The 23,365-nt window shown below is 34.3% G+C and overlaps 1 protein-coding gene across 2 annotated transcripts; it reads right to left on the bottom strand.

Moving 5' to 3' along the window:
* Window positions 1-2,047: 2,047 nt before the first annotated feature.
* Window positions 2,048-19,288, bottom strand: LOC306883481 (sodium-dependent phosphate transport protein 2A-like). 2 transcript variants are annotated; one of them, XM_079438770.1, is made up of 14 exons: window positions 18,901-19,288; window positions 18,436-18,802; window positions 18,078-18,140; window positions 16,141-16,275; window positions 15,797-15,940; window positions 14,395-14,538; window positions 11,432-11,543; window positions 9,550-9,745; window positions 9,309-9,404; window positions 8,125-8,245; window positions 6,946-7,113; window positions 5,873-5,989; window positions 4,124-4,248; window positions 2,048-2,874 (listed from the first exon to the last, which is right to left on the bottom strand). In XM_079438770.1, the coding sequence occupies exons 3-14, from the start codon at window positions 18,130-18,132 to the stop codon at window positions 2,296-2,298; spliced, it is 1,992 nt and encodes a 663-aa protein (XP_079294896.1). In that variant the 5' UTR covers window positions 18,133-18,140; window positions 18,436-18,802; window positions 18,901-19,288; the 3' UTR covers window positions 2,048-2,295. The 2 variants fall into 2 exon arrangements, with proteins under 2 accessions (XP_079294896.1, XP_079294897.1); XM_079438771.1 differs by having other exon boundaries at window positions 2,261-2,874; window positions 16,141-16,272; window positions 18,901-19,066.
* Window positions 19,289-23,365: the final 4,077 nt, after the last annotated feature.

Here is a 23,365-nt window from a genome sequence, read left to right as displayed (position 1 = left end):
CTACTGCACAGACGTGAATTTACTCTTCCTTCAGCCTGAGGTCTATTCATTACACTTTTTGGTGTGAAAGGGCTTTTACATTTGCTATGATTAGAACTTTCTTGTATTAAAAACAAGCCCTGCTCATATTTAAAAAGTAACGCAAAAGTAACGTAACGCATTACTTTCCATAAAAAGTAACTAAATAACGTAATTAGTTACTTTTTTAGGGAGTAACGCAATATTGTAATGCATTACTTTTAAAAGTAACTTTCCCCAACACTGTGTTTAATGATGTGTTTTTGACTGTATGAAGAAATACTTGATGCATTTTTAGTGTTTCTCGTTCGATACTACTCCATAAATCAAAACACTTTTATTGCAGTTTTTACATTCTGAAAGTAGAGCAAATATATGCTTTAAAATTAACTTTAATACAAAACACTGGAGAAGGTTTAATACTTAAAACAAACTATTTTCCAATTATACTCCATGTGGTTTATTCTCTCATTGACATTATGCAAGGAAATTAAAAAGCAAACTATTTGCATTTTAATATCTGTATATTTAATAACACAAGGCATGATGGAATGGCCCTGAGTTATTATGTTTGTGCCATACAGATCCCGTCTGTCGGTGCAGACGGGATCTGTATGGCACAAACATAACTCTGTCGGTGCAGACTTTCGAACCGCTTATTCAGCGAGATTTACATAGCGTTGCAGATAATAAACATTCATGCATGACTGCAGGACAAAACAACAAGACATTCTCTCAGATACCTCAGAGACACAATGGCCTCGAGCTGAAGCTTCATATAATTCTCTGAACCTATTGTGAAAATATTATGGTGAATACAATTAGACTGATTTGCTCAAAAGTGCATTTAGAATTTGGATAAGCCCCAGATGCAAAACTAAGCATATGTCCCAAAACCTAGTGAACTGCCTCAAATTTAGAATAAATGTTTCTTGAGCAGCATAAAAACAGAAATATCACATTTACTACATTACTTGCAACAACATTTGAAATTTAGCTCAGTGGCCTTTCATTTCTCTTGATCACTGCTGAGATGTTTCTACACCTTGATTGGAGTCCACCTGTAGTAAGTTAAATTGATTGGACATGATTTGGAAAGGCACACACCTGTATTTAAAAGGCCTCACAGCTAGCAATGCATATCAGAGTGAAAACCAAGCCATGAGGTCAAAGGAACTGCCTGCAGAGCTCAGAGAGACATGATTGTATCGTGGCACAGATCTGGGGAAGGCTACAAAAACATTTCTGCTGCACTGAAGGTTCCAAAGAGCACAGTGTCTTCCATAATTCTCAAATGGAAGAAGTTTGGCACAACCTGGGCTGTGTTTCCCAAAAGCATCGTAAGCCTAATTTGATCATAGAACCATTGTCACCAGTGGAGCTATGATCAATTTAGGCTTACGATGCTTTTTGGAAACGCAGCCCAGGACTGCCAAACTGAGCAATTGATGGAGAAAGGCCTTGTCTAGACTGGTGACCAAGAACCTGATGGTCACTCTAGTTAAGGTCAATGATCATATATGCAGATGGGAGAAACCTACAGAAAGACAAACATCACAGCAACACTCCAGCGATCTGGGCTTTACGGCAGTGTGGCCAAACTCAATCCTCTCCTTGGTGAAGACGCATGAAAAAACACTTGGAATTTGCAAAACAGCACCTAATGGACCCTCAGACACCCCCAGTCCAGGAGTGCAAAGCATGTTGCGTCAATCCCCAAAAGGACTCTGCTGTAATTGCTGCCAAAGGTGCTTTAACTAAGTACTAAGTCTCAGTACTAAGGGTCTGAATACTTATGTAAATGTGTTTTTTCTTTTTAATAAATCTACAGACATTCCTAAAATTCAGTTTTCACTTTGTCATTATGAGGTACGGAGTGTAGATCAATGAGAATAAAAAAAAAGAATTTAAACCGTTCGTATCATGTTGCAACATAAAATTAGAAAAAAAGGGAAGGGGGTCTGAATACTTTCTGAATGCACCGCAAACTCTAATAAGCATAATATGTAGCACACACAAAAACCAGATAAAGTAGTCATTTTTTAATTATATCCGTCTACCATCTTAGTTACTGAGCTTGTAGAAGTGCATTATGAGATTATCTTCTACATGAATGCGGATGCTGTCTTACAATTGAGCCAAAAAAAGGTAGTGCGTTCGTGCATATGCTGCCTTAAAATGCTGTCTACATAGGCAGCTCATTAGGTTTTGGAATGGATAATGAATCTGAGGCTGGCCATTTAGACCATAATGGTTTATTTTGGCAAGACTACAAATCTACAGTGGTGTGCTGTTGCATCTTTCTAGTCCTCTAAGTCTAAACACTCTGGGCTCTGAGGACATCTCCTCCGGTAGGAACAGGGCAGGGTTGTCATACCACTGTTCGGTTTGTTTCTTTGACTCTGGCTTGATGTTTGTTGTGTCTGGAGTCACTACAAGCACATCTGTGTCATTAAGTCGAGCCGGGCTGCAGCACAGCGCCGTTGTTTTGGTAATGAGCTTGTCGAGCGGTTTGAGAGAGTGCATCCACTGCGGGAGAAAGTCCCAGCTGCGCAGCGTCTTCGGCAGGTGTGTGGGACTGTGGGACTGCATCAAGTTGACCAGGAGGACGAAGATGGTGAGCGCGGCGAACGGAGCACCCACGCCGACCATGGCCTGCCATCCGGCCAGAGAGAAACCGAACACAAGGCAAGGCAGCAGCAGAAAACACACCAGAAGGTAGAGCACAGCAAACCAGCGGTACTTGGCAGTGCGTTCGCCCAGCGCAGATGCCATACGGATGGGCAGACGAGTGAACGGGACCGGATACCACAGTAAAATCCCAAAAATATTGAAGTAAAAATGGCACAAGGCAATCTGGAGGGAATATGAAAGTAGAAGAATAAAGCAAACTAGATTTTTCACTTATGTGAGTGGGGGCTATAGATATGGCTTGGGTCTGTTTTTAAATATTCAGAACTTAAAATTTTGGTAACGTTTAAATATGAATATTTAGTATTATCGATTTGATGGCAACAAAGCTTGATAAGAACAAAGCTTGAACTAAATTCAGCAGGATGATGAAACTATTTTCTTCTGTACACTGCAAAAAAACCATTATTAGATCAAGATACATTTTATTTAAAAAATAAAAATAATGCAAGACATTAAATCTTGTTTTCTGAAAAATGTATCAAAATTAAGTGAGCTTAAGCTTAAAACAACAACAACAAAAATGTGCCAATGGAGAAAGAAAAAAAACATTCAAAAGGAAAGCTGTTGTTTATTTGTTTTTGTTTTTTTAATCATAAGCTTGTTTTATTAAACTTATTTTCAGAAAACAAGATTTAATATCTTATGTCATTTTGCTTTTCAAGTTAAAGTATCTTGATTTAAGGATGTTTAGAGGTTTGCACTTGAAACCCAAAAATACCAAACAAGAAAATTGCTTTTTAACCAAACAGAATTGGTTAACAAATATCCATGTTTATTAATGCCTCGTGAAGTGGTCAGTGGATGAGACTGAATATTTATTAAATATTTGTTTAAAAAAAAACTGACATAGATGTTTTCTTTCTTTTTAGGAGGCAAGACAAAAATGAACATTTATACTTGAAACAGCCTTAGTGACTTCTTCGCAACGATTGTAAAACATGTAGTGCACATGTAAACGAACATGTGGATCACACTGCATTTAGGGTTCATATATCTTTCAGAATCTGAAATTGGATTGGATTCATTCTGATTGAGGATAATTTGTGCATGTAAACATACCCAATGGAAGTCTATGAGACTTTTTCTAAAGAAGTAACAGTACACCTCTCTTCAACATGCTGAACAGTTTTAGTTATTCATGACATGATTCATAAACAAACGATGCAGAACGAGTTAAGCTCTGAGTTTAATACTTGTGTTTAGGGATCTGAACAAACCCCAAATCTTCAGTGTGATGCATAAACAAATGCATTAATGAAGAAAAGTGCTATGTGTCCAGAAGATACATTTTCCTCATCATCCAGTTGGAAAAGCAAGCAGATTTGCCCTGAATTTTTGATAAGGTGTAATAATTTTAGAAAACTGACATTTCCACTGAGTGCTCAGTAATGGCTGTGTGTCATTGTTGTACCTGGCATGCAGCAGGAAGCTTCTCTCTGGGGCTGGCAAGAGCTGCGAGGATGGCTGTGGTGGTCGTGCCAATGTTGGAACCCAAGGTCAAAGGATACGCTCTATTGAGACTGATCACGCCAATGCCTGCAGGAGCCAGAGATGGACATACAGGAATCAAAACGTGTTTTGTCCAAGCAATGTTGTGAAGCATGTATGGAACTGTCTTTTGGTTTGAGAATCAAGACAGTTTGGACCTAGATATTTGAAACCAACTTACAAAACAGATGATAGGATATATGAAACTGGCCTCTACAGTTAATGAGATACAGCCCTTGAGACAACTTAATATTCTCTAATGTTTTTGAAATATGCGTTTTATGCTCACTAAGGCTGTATTTAGTTTTTCAAAAATACAGTAAAAACAGCAATAATGCGATATAGTTTTACAATTTAAAAGAACTTGTTTCGATGTGAATATATTTTAAAATGAAATTTATTTCTGTGATGCAATGCTGAGTTTTGAGCATCATTACTCAGCATCATTCTAATATGTGAATTTGCTGTTCAAGAAACATCTTATGATTCTTATGATTATCAAGGTTGAAAACAGTTGTGCGCCTTCATATTTTTGTGCAAACCATTATACTTTTTTTCAGAATTATTTGACAAATAGAAAGTTTAAAAAACTGAATTTATTTAAAATAAAAATGTCTTTAACATTATAAATGTATTTGCTGTCACATTTGTTGCTGAATATCTTAAATGCTGTATATATAAACACACACATAATTATACAATTTCTATGCAGTAGGAAAATGTCAAAAAAAAAAAAAACTACAGGGACATGTAAATGTTTTCCTGGAACGGGCTGTGAGGTTACAGGGTTTCTGTCCCTTTGTCAGCGCTGATGATCTTTTAACCCTTATTCTACTATTAATAATACGTCCAGTGACACTTCAACTCTTCAGGGGCTTTAATAAAAGATGATCTCCATAGTAACTGTAATCTCAAAGACACAGAGGGATCCCCATTGGCTGAAAAGTTAATAATTATCATAATCATGTGGCAGCTGATGAATCATTTCCAGATAATGGGTGTAAATTAATGATGAAATAATTGAACGGGAAAGCACTATCATTTTGCTGATTTCACAGAGGTGCAGTTAATATTTCATCTGAGCCAAAAGCACTATTAGCGACTAGTTCACACTCACATTCGCTCTATATTTGAAGAAAACACCAGGGTGTACATCAAAAATTCAAGTTTAATCAGAACTGCTGATTATTTGTGTTAATTAATTTACAGCGAAACAAAACAGCTGAATTGTCACATGGTTTTATAACCATCTAAAATGTAATGTTTCATGTAAAAAATAATAACTTTTGAGGACTTATCTTGGGACTAGCTCCTTTTTAAGAGTTTGCACATCGAACCATGAAAACCCAATCCCCTGGACAGATTTTCACAGCCGCCTCAAACTTCATTTCAGTGATGTAGGTCTATAGTTTTACCTAAAAAATGCAATAAATTTAGCTGGTTTTTGATTATTTGACTGTTGCATGCTCACTTTTTACATTCCTGGCCTACAGTATGAACGCATAAGAAGGCTTTTTGGACTCAGGTGGATGCATTATTAATGTGTTTCTGAGCAATCTTGTGCTGCTGCCTGCTGCTCGCCTCATTCATGCGATGTCAACATTGAGCTTTTGTTGTCAGGTTCACTTCTAATACAATGATCTGTTGAAGAAGTCATTCATTAGAGATGTACCTATGAGTGGAGTCATAGCCGAGGTGAAAACGGAGCTGCTCTGGATGATAAAGGTCATTCCTGCTCCCATCAACATGGCCAGATATCCTGACAGCCAGCCGAGAGGGTACGGGAAATCTATACAGAGTTAAAAATAGACACAAAAGAGACAGCTGTTGATGTACAGTAAGAGCATAGGGCTATGTGCCTATACAAAACAAAAAAATGGCAAAAGTTACATTTCTCCAGTCTTCAGTGTCACATGATCCTTCATAAATCATTCTAATATGCTGATTTGCTGCTCAAGAAACATATTATTATTATTATTATCAATATTTAAAACAGTTTAGTACTTTTTTCCAGGATTCTTTGATGAATAGAAAGATCCAAAGATCAGCATTTATCTGAGATAAAAAGTTTTTGTAACATTATACAATTTGCCATTGAAAAGCTTGGAGTCAGTATATATATATATTTTTTTTTATGGGTAGAAATTATAGAAATGAATACTTTTATTTAGCAAGGAAGCTTTAAATTGATCAAAAGTGATGATAAAGACATTTATAATGTTACAAAAGATTTCTATTTCAGATCAATGCTGAACTTTCTATTCAACAAAGAAACCTAAAAAATTATACTCAGCTTTTTTCAAAATAATTGAGCAGCAAATCAGAATATTAGAATGATTTCTGAAGGATCAAGTGACTGGAGTAATGATGATAAAAATTCAGCTTTGAAATCACAGAAATAAATTACATTTTAAAATATATTCAAATAGAAAACAGTTATTTTAAATAGTAAAAATATTTCAAAATTGTACTGTTTTTGCTGTACTTGCAGACTTGGTGAGCAGAAGAGGCTTCTTTAAAAAAAAAACATAAAAAATCTTACTGTTTATAAAATTGCTTCTTTTTTTCTTATTTATTAAACAGTGGTTTGCTGAACAAACTGTGGCTTTGTCTTTAAATAAATTTTAAATCTATTTCAGTACAAATATGTGTGCCATCGCACCCCTACAGTAACCCCTTCTGTAAATACTACAGTAAGACTTGTCATTCTCTGGCTCTTCTTCCTCCTGCCCCATGGCTGCTCACCCGTGTTAATGACCCCTTCGATGACCTTTGCAACTTGACCTTTTAGGAGAGAGTTCAGCACTTTGACGATCAGCAGCAGGCAGGTGCACAGCACCATCAGGGAGCTGGCTAATAGAATGAGCCCCACCGCCAGGTCCGACAAACCCGAGTCCACGAACAGATGCTGGCCTGTGAAAACCAGACAGAGGAACAAGAGAGAAAAATGAAGACAAAATATAGGCATTAATGGGCACAGATGCATTAAAATTAGGGGGATAAGGACATGCAAAAGCAACCAGGACAGTGGTTCATGATAAATGATTGAATAGCAAATATAAATGACTGCATTATCTGTGTATAAATTAATAAATAAAAATTCAACGTACATATAATACAAATACACAGAAAAAAATAAAGAGAAATAAATAAATAAATTGTGAGGAGAAGAAAGAAAGAAAGAAAGAAAGAAAGAAAGAAAGAAAGAAAGAAAGAAAGAAAGAAAGAAAGAAAGAAAGAAAGAAAGAATTAAAATAGATAAAAATAATCAATAATAAATAAATAGATGGAAAGATAAATAGTAAATAAATAGGTGTAAATAAAATATAAGTAAATATAAAAATAATCAATAAAAACAAAACAATAGAAATAAATAGAAATAACTAAGAATGAGAAAGAAAGAAATTGAATGATTAAAAAGTGCATAAAGTACAAAAATGAATACCAATAAATAAAAATAAATAGACAATAAAGAGACAGAAGGTAAATAAATGTATAGACATAAATAAAAATAAAATAAAAACTAATACAAAAAGCACTACAAATAAGAAAAAGAAAGAAAGAAAGAAAGAAAGAAAGAAAGAAAGAAAGAAAGAAAGAAAGAAAGAAAGAAAGAAAGAAAGAAAGAAAGAATATAAAACAAAAAAAATATATAAAATAAATAGAAAAGAAAAGAACAAGAGAAATTATAAATAAAAATAAATCGCTATACTAAATGCATATACAACCCACACACATACACACAAATAAAATACATTAGATACATATTAAAATTTTTCTTTCTTTTTTATGTTGTAATACCCATCAGTCATTAGACACATTTTGTGTCCCCATAAATCAACCACACACACACACACACACACACAGTCATCCTTGATGAAGTAATAAGAAAAATTACACCTTTCAATTTGAAATGACACTCACATTTCTCTGTGTTGATCTGCGAGCTGATATTCTGTGTGATCCATGTAAGATCACAGTCCTTCCCACAATGCTGTTCAGTGCAGCAGTTCTGGGCGGCAGCTGCTGTCACATTCACTGAGGACTGGAGAGGGAGAAAGAGGAATATTTCCCTAAAAACTATACTGCAGAACAGAAAAGACTAAGGATTTTCTTGTGAAAAATGGTTGTTGGAGTGGATAAACATGAGAAGGTGACACACAGTCTTGTGAAATATGACAAGATAGTGTGGAGAGGATGACAAGTGGCAGAATGACTGACAGCAGATCATCTGGATTATCCACCCAAATTCCCATTGTTATTTGAGAATTGTGAAATTGTGAATTGTATTATTTCATGCTGATTTATTAAACACAAACTGACTTCTGTATTCTAATAATGAGAATAAATAAAATTAAATTAAATAAAACACAAGTAAAGCATTTTGGTGCATTACAGTAATGAGAAATTGAATAAAACATTTCAATTATTATTATTTTTTATGAGAACATGTTCAAAGGTCATAAAAATTAAACAAATATTAAAGGTCATATAGGCTTCATTTTGATGCAAAACATTTCTCTCTTTCATTTTGTATTTTTAGTTATAATTTGCAATATTATTAGAGCCTTTATTTATTTATTTATTTATTTATTTATTAAAACATTTATTCTGTCTGTTTCATTTATTATTTTTATTATTAATTATTACTAATTATTTTTAATTATTTAATTATTAATTACAGTATTTATTTACAGTATTATATTTTTTATTTATTACTAAAACATTTGTTTTGTCTCTTTCAATTGTTTTTTTTTATTTATAGTTTATTATGTTATGTATTTGTTATATTTATTATTAAAACATTTATCATCTTTTTCATTCTGTACTTTGTATAATTTATATTATTATTGTATTTATATTTATTATTAAAATATTTATTTTGTTGCTTTCATTTTGTACTTCTGTTTATAATATTATAATAGTATTTATTTGTTTGTTTGTTTGTTCATTCATTCAATCATTCATTCATCCATTAATTTATGCAAGCTAAAATAAAACTACATTTCAGAATAATTTTCTCAGAGAAAAAAACTTCAAAGTTCAGGTAAATTCATGAGATGTGCAGATTTGGAGCATGAAAAATGTTTGTGTCAGGAGAAAATTACCACAAAGCTGCTGGACTTGCACCAGACTTTCATGAGGCTGTGATTCCTCATGGACTCGTCACCCAGAGCGATGCCCGTTATTACTGATTTATCCAGCTAGAAGGACAAGACATCACAGTCAATATCACACTCTCTGTGTCACTGTGGGTGTGTTCTGGCAGAAATTACAGCCTGACACAAAATATTCTGGATATCTCAACACTCAAGGAAACATGAGTGAGTCTAAAAACATATTGCACACCTGTATGATGAGTTTGGTGAAGGGTTCGGTGAGCGTCTTCAGTAGTTCAGGCGCTTCTTCTCCGCTGTGCAGCTGAAAGCTGCTGACAGTAACTCTGGCCAGGTAACTCACCAGACCAGACACCACCTCCACCGGCAGCAAAACCAGCACCGACAGCCAGTTAAAACAGTCATGGATCGTCGCCCCAGCAAACGCCCTTGAGAACAAGAGCACAGGTGATCAACAAAAGGTAAAAAAAAAAAAATAAAAAAAATAATTCACATGATCACTACAGATAAATAATAATAATTAATACAAATACAGAAAAATAATAAAATAAGTAAATTAACAGAAATAAAAAAATCGAATAAAAATCTAAAATAATAATTAAATACATAAAAAGTAAATAAATAGAGAATAAAGAAAGAAAGGAAGGAAGGAATATAAACAAAATAATACACATCAATAAATCAATAAAAATAAAAATGAAATAAAATAAAATAAAAAATAGTTAAATGAATAAAAGCAAATAGAAATAATTAAATAAAAAGTAAATAACCAGAAAATAAATAAATATATATATATATATATATATATATATATATATATATATATATTAATGAAAATAAATAAGAAAGTAAAAATAAAGACATAAAAAATAAGACACCATGAGGGAACATGAAGGCAGAAGGTCAGTGGATAATTATAATTTGTTTTTTATAATGATAATAAATAAATATAAAATGAAATAAAGAAATAAAAAAATAATAAAAAATAAATAAATAGAAAATATTAAATCAAGATGCATTTCATTGGAAGCAAAATTACACAATATATAAAGACTAGTTTTCAGGAAAACGTATAATTAATGATTTTAATCGTAAAACAAATGAATGAATGATGCATATTATATAGCGCTTTATTGTGTATTGCTGTACACCACTTTACATTCATGTAGTGGGGGTCTCTGCTCAACCACCGCCAGTGTGCAGCATCCACTTGGATGATGCGACGGCAGCCACAGCACAACGGCGCCAGTGCGCTCACCACACACCAGCTACAGGTGGAGAGGAGAGAGAGTCATAGAGCCAATCAAGTGGATGGGGATTATTAGGAGGTCATGATTGACAAGGGCCAGTAGAGGGAATTAGGCCAGTTTACACCCCTATTCTTCATGAGATGTGCCATGGGATTTTTAATGACCACCGAGAGTCAGCACCTCGGTTTAACGTCTCAGCCGAACGACAGTGCTCTTTTTGACAGTATAGTGTTCCCGTCACTATACCGGGGCGTTAGGACCCACACAGACCACAGGGTGAGCACCCTCTGCTGGCCTCACTAACACCTCTTCCAACAGCAACTTAGTTTTCACCAGAGGTCTCCCATCCAGGTACTGATCACACTCAACCCTGCTTAGCTTCAGTGGGCAACCGGTCTTGGGCTGCAGGGTGATATGGCTGTGGCAAGATCAAATATCTGCTAATGGAGTGAAGGACATAAAACTAACTTTGAATTAAGTTTATTTTTCTTACCCCAATGGATTTTTCTTGTTTTAAGTATAAAATCATTTAACTTGAATCTTCTTTTTTGTTCAGAAAACGAAACATAAGTAATTTTGCTAGGTCATGCAAGTAATTTTAATGAAAGGTATTGCATTTTGATAACAGATTAGAAAGACAATTTGTTTTCTTAGGTGTAACTTGCACTCATAAATTATTCACAGTAAGACCTATAGAACAAAGTAAATGGGGACAATTTTGATTTCATGTTCACTGAAAGAAATCAATTCCGCCAAAATTAAGAATGCATTTTGAACTCATGGATACTTTAAGTGATCAGAAAGGTTGCATGCCAGTTTGATTAAATAGTGATGATAACGGCGATGGTGAAAATCATTTGGTACCGTTTAAACTCATTCCTCTCTCCTGCTTGCATCAGGGCGACGATGGTGTTGGTGACAGACGTGCCGATGTTGGAGCCCATAATGATGGGGACGGCAGACTTCACTTCAAGCACTACACACACACACACACACATCACACATCACATAGATCATAAAGCATGAGACATAGCAGTAGTGATTCATGCTTTAGCAAATACCACTAAATATTGTCCATCTCTTCTGTTCACTGACGGCAGATATCTTGTCATTTCTTTTTCATTTGTTTCCACTGACTCTTAAATCAGGCGAGCATTAGAGTCAAGTAAAATTTCCATTCAGATACTATGAATGCGTAGTTTAGCATCAGTATTTGCAGTAATTACTGCCCCTTGCGCCACCGGGGTTTGCAGCTGGAGTGAAACATGACTCGTGTTTTAACTGAAGGCCCACAGAGCATTGCGTGAATGGACACACACCCACTCCTGACAACCTTCAGCTTCAATTCATTTACTCCGAGAAAAGCCAAGTCACATTCAAAGAGCTTTGTGTCACTCAAGGTTGATCTCTTCAAACCATTTCAAAAAATCAAGATTTGATTGATGTGGGTTCAGAAACTGACCTGCTCTAACAAATTCAACTACACATACCTGAGCTCTATTTATTACATTCACACTCATACAGTGGGGTTCAAAGGTCAAGGCCACTAGTGAAAATACATCTATTTTGCATTTTTTTTTATTTAAAGAATAGTTCACCCAGAAATGAAAATGTGCTGAGAATGTACTTACTCTCAGGCCATCCAAGCTGTAGATGAGTTTGTTTCTTCATGGAAACAGATTTGGAGAATTTTAGCATTACATCACTTGCTCACCAATGGATCCTCTGAATGGGTGCCGTCAGAATGAGAGTCCAAACAGTTGATAAAATAATCACAATAATCCACAAGTAATCCTCACAAATCCTGTCCATCAATTAATGTCTTGTGAAGTGAAAAGCTGTGTGTTTGTAAGAAACTTACAACCATTGCTTTTGCTAAAAATATGTTTCCATAATCCATAATAATGCTTCCTGCAGTGAAAAAGTCCATCTCCTGTTGTCATCTTGCATCAAAATCCATCGAATTGTTTAGAACAGTTTTGGACTGTTTTTGATTGTAAATGGTGCTTGATCTGTGCATATTTCTCTCCTGATTCAAACAAAACAACTTTTTCATAGAAAGCTAAATTGTGGATTATGGACTCGTATTTTAGCCAGGAAACAATGATTTGAAGTTAAAAACGTCTAAATAATTTCTTTGTTTCTTCCAAACATGCAGATTTTAACTTCAAAATACATTAATTGATGGACTGGAGTCGTGTGAATTACTTTGTGCTGTTTTTATCAGCTGTTTGGATTCTCACTCTGACGGCACCCATTCAGATCCACTGGTGAGCAGGTGATGTAATGCTAAATTTCTCCAAATCTGATCCCATTAAGATACATCTTGGATGGCCTGAGAGTGAGTCAATTTTAATTTTTGGATGAACTATTTCTTTAGTGCATTTATTTTATCATGAATTATATTGTCAGCACAACAATATGAACAAAAGCTGCACTGAAAGTTCACACAGTGAATGTCATGTGCTTTTTTGCTTGTGGTCTCAGACTTTTGGACCCCATGGTAGCATCTATATATTAAAACCCTTTATTGTGTCAAACATAAGATCATTAACCCAAACAAAACTCCCTCATTAAATTGCCACATCTGTTGTGATTGCATCTGAACTCTGATGTTCATTTGGAATGAGCTCTGACAGTCACACTTCACAAGCTTCTCAGACTTTGAGGCCACTGCTGCATATGCACAAGATAATTAGCTCATCCGTGAGAGATGCCACTTGATTAAAGCAGGAACAACATCTAGAGATAAGGCTTTCCGGAAATAATGTGGAATAAAAACAACACGGTTGCATCATCCAGGGCCAAGTTTCACAAAAAAAGTATCTGAAGTCACAACAGTTTTACAGATGATCGCTGTGAATAAAGCCACGAGTCGCAGCTGTTTTGTTAACTTTGGATGTCATGAAGTTTTGGATCAGATAAAAAGTTAAGCTAATGTCAAAAGGCTTTTAAAATAAATCTGGCTTCAAAGGCAAGGTGCCAAGAAAGTTTAATGGCCTTTAAACACAAGTCCTTATTTGCTCTATTGGATTGAGATCTGGTGACTGTGGAGGAGTAAAATGAACTCATTGTCATGTTCAAGAAACCAGTCTGAGATGATTTGAGCTTTGTGATATGGTGCATTATCCTGCTGGAAGTAGCCATCAGAAGATGGGTCCACTGTAGTCATAAAGGGATGGACATGGTTAGCAACAATACTCAGGTAGGCTGTGGCGTTGAAACGATGCTCAATTGGTACTAAGGGGCCCAACGTGTGCCAAGAAAATATCCTCCACACCATTACACCACCACAGCCTGAACCATTGAGACAAGGCAGGATGGAGCCATGCTTTCATGTTCTTTACGCCAAATTATGACCCTACCATCTGAATGTCGCAGCAAAAATTTCAGCATAATTACTCCAGTCTTCAGTGTTACATGATCCTTCATAAATCATTCTAATATGCTGATTTGCAGCTGAAGAAAAAGTTCTTATTATTAATGTTGAAAACAGTTACTGAATAATGTTTTTGTATAAGCCATAATACATTTTTTAGTTTCTTTGATAAATAGAAAGTCCAAAAGATCAGCATTTATTTAAAATAGGAACCTTTTTAACATTATTAATGTCTTTACTGTCACTTTTAATCAATTTAATGCATCCTTGATGAACAACAGTAAACATTTATTTCAAAAAAGTGTCCAACCACAACATTTTGAATAGTATAGTGCACTTCAATTAATTAAATTTAATCAGCTGACAGTCATAATGAAAAGACATTAATCTGAGATTATTGGTTTAGTCTAGACATCTGATTGTACTAAAAATGTGTTGTGTTTCTTACATCCAGATGAGACCAAGCTGACTATGATTGATGTGGAAGTACTGGAGCTCTGGACCAGAACCGTGACCAGAATTCCCACCATGAGTCCTGCTACAGGGTTGGATAGGATGGCATTGTCCTGGAAAATGTCTCCAGCCACTTTGCCTGACAAAAGAGCAAAACATTTGAAACATTAGATTTATTTTAGAGAGCTAGATTTGATGTCATAATCTTAAAGAGAAACAGTTCACCCAAAAATGAACATTCTGTCATCATTTACTCATCCTCATGTACTGTAATTGCTAACATACTTTTGACAAGGAATGACAAGAGAATATTGAAAAAACATTTTTTTTAGGTGAACTGAACCTTTAACAGCACTTTATGGTTTGTTTTTTGTACAGAAGACATGCACCACAGAGCTGCATGCTGAAGCTAATCATGCAAATCCTTTTCTTCCTTGTCATAAACATACATTAAGAATTGATTAACTAAATCTTAATGCCTAACCAATGATCACAACCTTGAGAGCACAGCATTTCTTTGCTTGTACAGATGTTAAGGTCTTTGAAATATGACAAACAACCCTCTTCACAGAGAATCAGGTAATTAATAATACTTAAAAGATCACATACTGTAGGAGCTTTAATAACTAAAAAATTGTGAATTGCATAAAAACACATCACATTTGACCACAAAATAAAATAAAAGAAAGTAAAAAAAGCCTGAAAGGTTAAAGAGAATATAAGTATATTATATATTCTATGATAAGAAATAAAAACAAACAATATATTTACTAATATACATGTTTTGTCTATAACAAATAAATATTTCAAATTGGCATTGCATAGTTCAAAAGTTTGGAATCTGCAAGATTTTATAATTTTACCTCAAGACAAATCACACTTGACCCCAAAATAAAACAAAAAGACGAAGAAAATGGGAATTTTAAAGCAAGTAAATACACATACTGTATATTGTATATTCAATGATATGAAATAAAAGTTTTTTTGTCTATTTCTTTCATCTTTGATTTATCTTTATTATAAGTTGTTCATCAGAAAAAAATAAAATGTTTGTATATTTGTGTATGTGCAATATTCATATTTATTTATAGCCTAAATAAATGTAAAAATACATTCAAAATGCCATTTCATGGTTCAAAAGTCTGGAGTCTGTAAGATTTTAGTATTGCATGAAAACATCACATTTGACCCCAAAAATAAAAGAATAAGATAAATAATTTGGGAATTTTTCTGAGAAATATGCTTAATTGTCATGACAATAAAGTGTGAAAAAAAACTGAAAAATGTAAGGAATTTTTTAAACAAAGTAAAAAGTAAAATGCCAATGTGCTAGAAGAATAGATGTGGTTAAAAGATGCAAAAAGTGGAGTAAAGGTCAGGTAAGGATGAATAATTACCTCCAGCCAGTTGAAAAGCAGAGCTTAGGATGTCCAGTGTACACACAAACCCATAGAGCAAGAGCAAGAGGAGAGGAATCCTCAGTAAGTTAATGAACAGTGAAGACATTTCTCCACGTCTGTCCTCGCTGGTCTTTGTGGGCACTACAGAGAAGAGCAAACCTCTTTAGATACAGTCTAATACATTTTCATCTACACAATGTTCCTCTCTCAATGTTGTTGATGTGAATTTGATCTGATTTATTAACATTGTTACTTTGTAGAGTTAAAAATAAGCCTTCTGGAATGCAAAAGCCTAAAAAGTCCTAAAAAATATTCATACAGAACATTTGACTTAGACACACAATGAACTTTGGGAAGCTGTCCTGCTTCCCAGGGTTTGGATGAAGGACGGTCAGCAACGGTGTTGGAGGTCTGGTCATGGGAGCCGATCACCAGGTCCAGAACTGTGCTGGATTTTCTGGGGTCGTGACCCCCTGCTAGGTCAGAGAGAAGAAATTAAGAAATTATGCTTTATTCTATACAATTTGAACACTTAAACACATCTATTCTTTCCTCATAAAAACCCACAACAGTGCTTCGGCTGTCTTTAAAGTAAATGCCACTTGGTCTCATTTTTTGTAATATAATGCGACAACATGGTGATATTTTAAGGGTGTAATACTTTATGAGGGCCTGACATCTGAGATATGTATGCCTATATGGAAATACAGTGGTGTGAAAAAGTGTTGGCCCCCTTCCTGATTTTTAATTTTTTTGCATGTTTGTCACACTTTAATGTTTCAGATCATCAAACAAATTTAAATATTAATCAAAGATAACACAAGTAAACACAACGTGCAGTTTTTAAATTAAGGTTTTTTATTATGAAGGGAAAACAAAATCCAAACCCACATGGCCCTGTGTGAAAAAGTGTTTGTGGACTCTGTGGACTGACGAGACAAAAGTTGAACTTTTTGGAAGGTGTGTGTCCCATTACATCTGGCGTAAAAGTAACACATCATTTCAGAAAAAGAACATCATACCAGCAGTACCATATGGTGGTGGTAGTGTGATGGTCTGGGGCTGTTTTGCTGCTTCAGGACCTGGAAGACTTGCTGTGATAAATGCAACCATGAATTCAGCTGTCTACCAAAAAATCCTGAAGGACAATGTCCGGCCATCTGTTCGTGACCTCAAGCTGAAGCGAACTTGGGTTCTGCAGCAGGACAATGATCCAAAACACACCAGCAAATCCACCTCTGAATGGCTGAAGAAAAACAAAATGAAGGCTTTGGAGTGGCCTAGTCAAAGTCCTGACCTAAATCCTATTGAGATGCTGTGGCATGACCTTAAAAAGGTGGTTCATGCTCAAACCCTCCAATGTGGCTGAATTACAACAATTATGCCAAGATGAGTGGGCCAAAAGTCCTCCACAGCGCTGTAACAGACTCATTGCAAGTTATCACATACGCTTGATTGCAGTTCTTGCTGCTAAGGGTGGCCCAACCAGTTATTAGGTTTAGGGGGCAAGCACTTTTTCACACAGGGCCATGTGGGTTTGGATTTTGTTTTCCCTTCATAATAAAAAAACTTCATTCAAAAACTGCATGTTGTGTTTACTTGTGTTATCTTTGATTAATATTTAAATTTGTTTGATGATCTGAAACATTAAAGTGTGACAAACATGCAAAAAAATAAAAAATCAGGAAGGGGGCCAACACTTTTCCACACCACTGTATAATTCGTGACATGACGTGATATTTCTATATACAGTATGTAACCCATCGTGAAATATAAAACTTTTACATGCCTACATTCTCTAGGTAGAACAAAAATATTAAGTTTATAACATATATAAAATCCCCATTATAAAATGTATATACACATATTCTAATAATATCCATATGAAGATATTTTGTCAACAATATATATTTTATATAACTTCATCAAAACAAGATATACACAACATCTGTTTATATGTGGCTTTGTAATAAAAAATTTAAATGTATTTCTATCTTGTATATGTTACAGAACTCCAAGGAGGAAGATAAGATCAGGCGAGATTCTCCAAAATAACTGTATTTAATGACAGATCACGCAATACGTGTAACAAAGAACAATAACTGGCAACTGAAATGGGGAAAACTCAGGACTTATAAACCTAGGGGCTAATGGGATAATTAATTAAACAACAGGTGGCGATGATGAACTTAAGACAGGCACTTGACAGTTTTAAACATTGAAAACTTGATAGTTTCACTTAAGAAAAATAACTGTCTAAATGTTTCTGACATCTCACCATTGAAGCTGATAGTTTGCTCTGCAGTGGTGATTCTGATTGGCCGTGAGGACATGTTGCAGTCTGTGTAGAGATCAAAAGATATTTCATGACCATTTTCATTTGTTGCACATTGATCTTTGACTAAGGTGTTCAGTTTTTTCCCCCATTTAAAGGTTACAGTTACAACACAGAGGATTTGCATATTTAAATTCATATGCAAATGATAATCTTCTACAGCATACAGATTTTGAACAACTCGAGGATGAATAGGCTACTACATAATAAAAATATTCGTTTTGGGTGAACTACTCTAGTATTTGTTCAAACAACATCAAAATGAATAACCTGCTGTCATTTCAGATCAATTATTGTCTACTTAACTTATTTGTTATTCGCTTTTTTCTGACGATCTTTCAAATAAGTGAATGCTTGTCAAGATTGTGAAGACGACAACACATTTGTGGTCCCTCAAGGCTGCGTTTCCCTTCTGAATGCCTCCTCCACAGCCATTAGCTTTGTTTCACAGGTGCTCTGTTTTAATAACAGGTAAATGTGCTTTTTATGTCAAGGTTACTGTCGAACACGCAATCTGTCTGGAAAGCGCTCTCACAGGACCACATACTAATGTGTTTCTGAAAGCAGGAGCTCTTGAATGTCAGAGCAATTAAAGTGAATGACAGATTATGTTCTTGTTCAGCATTCGTGACATCGTCACAGGTGCTGCGTTCTCTGTTCGTGGCTCTCTGTGGAGGAACACACATTTAATCTGGGTTTTAGTTAAAGCAACTGTGTGGAACTTTTATTTTACCATGAAATTTCAGTTTCAAAATCATTCACTGACTTATAATAAAGGCGAACAGATTCAGTTTCTTTCCCGCGCTGTTGTGGGAGGATGTTTCTTGTTGAGTGGGTAAATTCTGTCAAAATGGCAGATCGCAACAAATGCTCCTGTATGGAAAAAGCCTCTTAGAAGGGATCACCCAAAATTGTGTCATCATTTACTCACCCTCAAGTAGTTCCAAACCTGTATGAATTTCCAAAAAAATAAAAATTTGAAGAATATTGGTAAGCAAACAGTCGATGGGCGGTCTGCAGTGATAGGCTACACTGTAAAAAATGATCGTGATTTTAACGGTAAAAAACTGTGAAAATGCTACGGTAAAAACCTGTTACATGGTTAACGGAAAGTTCCTGTAAAATTTACAGGGAAAAAACGTAAACTGACGTTCCCAGAATTCCCTGCGTTCCATTTCAAATTCTGTTTGAATTTGACGTTTTTTCTTTGAAATAACTATGTTTCTTCTTAGTTGTTTCTTATCAGTTATGTTTATTAGGGTTGTATGTTACATCTAATGTTGTTAAATTAATGTTTATAGCATATTTCAGTTTAATGAGTCTCACCATGATGGTGTTTAGTGCTTGTGTGAATCACACTGTGCACCTTCTGAAAATGGTATTGTTTAAAAGTTGCTTGTGATGAGCTTTGGCACATCATGTGACTGTTTCATCATCACCTGCATTTGGTGGTTATCAGTGTATTTCTAAGGAACAAAACAGATTTCAGTACTTTAATAGGTTGATATATTAAGATTATATCAGTTAAAGAAATTACGGTATTTAACTGTAAATTTAAGTTAAACTGTAAAACCTAAAACATTGCTACTGTATTTTTACGGTAGAATTCTGGTAACCACAGCTGCCAGTTTTTTACTGTAAATTTTATGGATTTTTTTTTTTTTTACAGTGTATGTATGTATGTATTTACTATTTGTTTACTTTATTTAGGAAGGCAAAGAGGACCAGACACTTTTTGGTTGCAAACATTCTTTAAAACTTCGGAACATTTCTGGATCAAGATACATTTATGTAATTTATCATGACTGTAATTGATGCTTAAAACAAAAACTCATATCTGCCAAAAAGAATCTTGTTTTCACTTTGATTTTTTTTTTTTTTTTTAACATTGACAGATATGTTTCTTGTTATACAAGTATTAACTAAATTGTTTCTATTTTGTTTTATTTTATTTTTATTTACTTACTTTTTAACAAAACAAGACTTACCTCAAGTAGCCTGAATGCTATATAGTAAAATAAAAAATATATATATTTTAGCTAAATAGATGCTATTAATTTACTATAATTAATCTGCAAAGTCAAGATGGTTGTTTCTTGTTATATGCAATGGTTTAGAATTGAAATGAGATGTCAAAGCAAATGCATCATTTCATTTTGTTAAACTTAAAAAGTTTGCTATTATTACACATTTTTTTCCTGAAAGGAGTAACATTTTGTGTCAATTTCAGAACAAATTGCTCTGTACTTCTGAGCATCCCAACGAGCCCAAAACAGAAATTTGGAATGAAAATGTGTGTTTCTGGAACCAACCAATGACAAATTTGGAAAATATTACAGTGAACATAATCAAACTCACAAAAAATCACAATCAAAGTGCACTCAAGCAGTGACTTTTCTGATTATTTTAGCTAAGCAGGTGTAGGCAGCATTGGTCCTGGAGTGCCGCTGTCCTGTAGTTTAGCTCCAACCCTAATCAAACACACCTGAACAAGCTAATCAAGGTCTTCAGAATTACTAGGGCTACAGGCAGATGAGGTTTTTTTTCAGGGTTGGAGCTAAACTCTGCAGGACATCGGCACTCCAGGATGTTGCCTACCCCTGAGCTATAGTGTTGTACTGTATTGTGGCCCATGCATGGGCAAGACTTTGAGTTTCCCTTCCCTAAAACATACGTTTTGCGATAAACCAAGGCCTAAACACTGGTTCATTCCTCACATTTGCAGCAAACACATGATAAACTCAAAGACAGCATTTCATTCTCAGCTGTGCCACTGAAAGAGCTCTTCATTTGGAGCCTGTGCTCTCACACTGACCTGCTTTTTTATAAATGGAGGCACACATGGCATTAAAATCTCACCCTTATCAGCACAAGAGCACAGCAAGCGACAAAATCACAAGACGGCTTGTGCAATGCCATTCTGAGCACTGGACCAGGCTCTCCATTGTGACCCTGAGAGCCAAATATGGTTTTATTGAATGCAAGCCTGCAACAACACTGCATGAACTCAATCAGGAATACGTGCACAGAACAACAAGAGTCCTGAGAGTGCTTTCTTTAAAATAAATGTCACTTGTTTGTTATCTAATGCAATGACATCAAAACATTTTAAAGTGTTCAAATGTGTTTTGGGGTCACTATATACACTTGAAGAAGAAAAAACACAAGTGAAAAAACAAATTTCACTCAGATATTGATGATAAATATCACGATAACAAAGAAACAGCGTGTAAAACATTTAATTAAATGTAAAATCTTGAAGTAGAAAGACTGAAATAATATTTTCTTGTAAAACCTGCTTCAATAATCTATATATAACACTTAGATTTTAATATATGTGAAATTTAAACATTTCTATATCTCCATAGTGGATTGTACACTGTAAAAAAAAAAAAAAAAAATTAAAAAGTTGTTTCAACTTAAAATAATTTGTCTTAAAATTTTTAGTTTAGTCAACTTGAAATTTTAAGTTACTTAATGTTAATTTAAGGGACAACTGGAATGTTTTAGTTGAATAAACTAAAACTTTTAAGTTAGCGGGGTAACAAATTATTTTAAGTTGAAACAATTTAAAAAAATTTTTACAGTGATTATAGCAGTTAGCTACAGCCCCCAAATTCGGCATTCAAGGAGTGCAGATATTTGCCCCAAACACAATGAAATATTTTACTTTTGTGAAACTTTGCTTGTTTTACTCTGGTTGAGTCTGTGTGCTGCTTGATGACACACAATATTTCATAAATAAGCTTCTTACACTGTAAAAAGTGATAAGTTGACTTAACTTAAAATTTTTTAAGTTAAGTCAACTTTAATTGACTTAACTTAAATTTTAACTTTAATTTCCGTTGCCTTAATTTTTCCGTTGCCTTAATTTTAATTTTTTAAGTAAATAATAATTTTTAAAAAAGTTAAGTGAACTTAACAATTCACTTAACTTATACTTTTTTATTATTATTAATTACTTCATAATTTTAAGGCAACTGGTTTCCTCAATTTTTTTAAGTTAAGTCAGCATCACTTTTTTACAGTGTGTGAATATTTGGACACTCTAGCTTTATTTTAGTCTACATTGTTTTACTTCTATTATTTTTTGTAGTAATTTGGTTGCATTTTGTCATCTCTTGTATTATTTTATTTCAGTTTTAGTTATAGTACATCAAGTTAAATGAAAATGAGAAATAAATAATATAAATAGCCTAAAATAAGTTTAGGGGATTTTTTTATTTATTTAATTTCAGTTTTTTTCAAGTAACTTTCTGTGGCTTCAGTTTGAGCTTAGTGTCTAAACAATGCTATTTTTTATTAATGAAATAGAAAGACTGAAACAGTGTACAGTACAGTAGACAAAAACAGTGATGGTTCAATAAGATTTACAGAGCCTGACTAATATATACATGAAGCAGCAGGTGATTCTTCACTAAAAACACTGACAGATTAATATAAAGGTCACATTAAGTCATACCTTTTAGGGGTCCGGATTTGATTCCACAGTGGTTGATGAGGCTCTTAAATTGACAGTCCGCACTGTAAAGGAGGTTTATATGGGAAACCCTGTCATGAGGTGTCAATAATGACCTTCTCTGACTAATTAACTCATGGGCCATCAGAGTTCAGTCAAACGAGCGAAGACCCAAATGCAGGATCAGTGATCCATAAACTGCTGTGTTAATAAACCACTCAAACATTCATATCATAGCCAGATGAACGGTTCCAAACATTCTATAAGAAAACTGGCATTTTCTGTTTAAAATCTACCTGTTTCCTCAGGCTTTGGTGTCTCTTTACTGTAAAATCATGACATCTTGTGGTGAGATGCCACAATGTCAGTTTTCTTTCTTTGTTTTTGTTTTTCTTCCTGTAAAGTAATTTAACACTGCACAACTTTTTAAGTATTAGATATTTGTCTTTAATTTTAAAATGTTATATTTTAATATGTGTGAAATGTTTCTATATATCCATGGTTGGTTCCAATGTAGACACCACAGTGTTATTTTATTATCAAAAAAAATATATATACTTTATTCTATTTCAGTTTTTATGGTTTCCGTTTTAGTTAACAACTCTTTAAATAATTTTTTTGAAGTTGTAAACTATTGGAGTTCATACATGTTTTTGTAGAAAATATTATTTCAATCTTTCTACTTCAAAATTTGATGTTTGGTTCAATATGATCTGCCGTTTCTTTGTAATTCAGTGTGACATGCAAGCAATTTCTGAGTGAATACATCAAA

The sequence above is a fragment of the Barbus barbus genome (assembly GCF_936440315.1).
Source record: "Barbus barbus genome assembly, chromosome: 17".
Lineage (NCBI taxonomy): Eukaryota > Metazoa > Chordata > Actinopteri > Cypriniformes > Cyprinidae > Barbus > Barbus barbus.
Note: the sequence above shows the minus strand (reverse complement) of the source record. Positions and strands in the feature narration are given on the sequence as shown.